General features: G+C 37.7%; 1 protein-coding gene across 1 annotated transcript; it reads left to right on the top strand.

The window, feature by feature from the left end:
- The first annotated feature begins 391 nt into the window (after positions 1-391).
- Positions 392-1,339, top strand: LOC104866685 (olfactory receptor 7G1). Its single transcript, XM_033757614.1, has one exon. The coding sequence runs from the start codon at positions 392-394 to the stop codon at positions 1,337-1,339; it is 948 nt and encodes a 315-aa protein (XP_033613505.1).
- The last annotated feature ends 623 nt before the right edge of the window (positions 1,340-1,962 follow it).

The raw sequence follows: 1,962 nt of genomic DNA, 5'->3' as shown, positions 1-1,962 counted from the left end.
AATCCACATCTTATATTTTATCACAACCCCAGTACTTGTCACAATTCTGAAAAGGCAAGGGTGTTTAATAAAGGAAGTTGAAATTAGAAAAGAGAGAAGTGGAAGGAGAAAGGGATCAGAGAATGAACTGAAAATTCACATGGGCTTATATCGTGACTCAAAACTGTTTTGTTTTAAGACACTGTTTAAAAAGCTACAAAAATATTTAACTTACTCATAGTGTATGCTCAACATAGAATGCAGGTCTTAATTCACAGATATTGTATACCACACATCCAGGGTAATACTCAGAACTTCTCTTTATATCACCTACAAAAGATACTGGAGCTTATCCACAAAATACTTGTTTCATTTTATTTCACCTCATCTATTCCACAGTTTCACCAAAAATATGAAACTGAAAAACCAAACAACAATCTCAGGATTTTTTCTCCTGGGAATGACAGATGACCCAGAGCTGCAGCCCCTAATCTTCTGCCTGTTCCTGGTTATCTACCTGGTCACCATCCTCGGAAACCTGCTCATCATCCTGGCCATCAGCTCTCACTCTCACCTTCATACACCCATGTACTTCTTCCTCTCTAGCTTGTCCTTCACTGACATCTGTATAAGCACAACCACCATCCCAAAGATGCTGGTGAACATCCAAGCACAGGATCAGAGCATCACCTACACAGGCTGCCTCACTCAGAGCACCTGTGTCTTGACCTTTGGTGGTCTAGAAAGTTGTCTTCTTGCAGTGATGGCCTATGACCGCTATGTGGCCATTTGTCAGCCCCTAAGGTACCAGGTCATCCTGACTACTGATTTCTGTGTCCTGCTTGTTCTTCTCTCCCTGCTTCTTAGCACTGGGCATGCCCTGCTCCACACTCTCATGGCGCTGCAGCTGTCCTTCTGCACAAACATGGAAATCCCTCACTTCTTCTGTGAACTTGCTCAGATCTTCAAGCTTGCCTGCTCTGATACATTTTTAAATACCCTTATGATATATTCAGCCTCAAACATATTCTTTGGTTTTCCTATTGCTGGAATTATTTTATCATACACTAAAATTGTCTACTCTGTTTTCAGAATTCCCTCAGTGGGAGGAAGGTATAAAGCTTTTTCTACATGTGGGTCTCATCTCTCTGTTGTCTCCTTATTCTATGGACCAGCTTTTGTTGTGTACCTCAGTCCTGCTGTTACTGACTCTTCCACTAAGAATGCAGTGGCTTCAGTGATGTACATTGTGCTTCCTCAAATGCTGAACCCCTTTATCTACAGTTTGAGGAACAGAGAAATTAAAATAGCTCTGAGGCATCTCATTACTGGAAAACCATTTTTATTATTGTGTCATTAGCTTTGAATGTGGGTTTGTAGAATGTGATAAAGTGAGAGCAATGCAGGTGAAAAAGAAAACCTGACTTTTATATCACCAATATCTTTCAAGATGACTGTGTAATTGGATGCCTAAGCACATTTCAACTTAGAATTTAGACTTCTTTTTGGTTCATCTAACTCTGTGATATTTGGCAAATTATTTCCATATCCAAACTCTATTGTGTTGCTCTGCTTGGAAAAATATGAATTAATGTTTCAAGTTAAGCAATTACTTTTAGAATCATTTCAGAAAATGTAATGCTAGAGTGCTGAATGGAACAGGGAAACGTATGAGAGAGTCTAAGTTTATATGTAGAGATGAGTTTCTTCATGATTCCATAAATTTTTAATTTGTGAGTATTAACCCATATGAAACTAATGACGTGAACTTTAGTCCATGTTTAAGTAATTACTGAGATCTTCCCAGTAACTAAACCCTTCTAAGGTCATATTTACATCTACTTTGTTCAGTTTCATTATTTATTTAAATTATGTGAATGCTTTGAAGTGTTTTTGAGATATTGGAAAATTTGAACTTCATCAAATAAGATACATACAGTTCTCATAAGAAAAATAAATATTTACACTAATGCACTTGAATCA

The sequence above is a fragment of the Fukomys damarensis genome, unplaced genomic scaffold (genome assembly GCF_012274545.1).
Source record: "Fukomys damarensis isolate Sample0158 unplaced genomic scaffold, DMR_v1.0_HiC HiC_scaffold_30, whole genome shotgun sequence".
Classification (NCBI taxonomy): Eukaryota; Metazoa; Chordata; class Mammalia; order Rodentia; family Bathyergidae; genus Fukomys; species Fukomys damarensis.
Note: the sequence above shows the minus strand (reverse complement) of the source record. Positions and strands in the feature narration are given on the sequence as shown.

Excerpts from the sequence above, each read along its gene's own strand:
- LOC104866685 (XM_033757614.1), top strand. The coding sequence starts at position 392 with ATGAAACTGAAAAACCAAACAACAATCTCAGGATTTTTTCTCCTGGGA.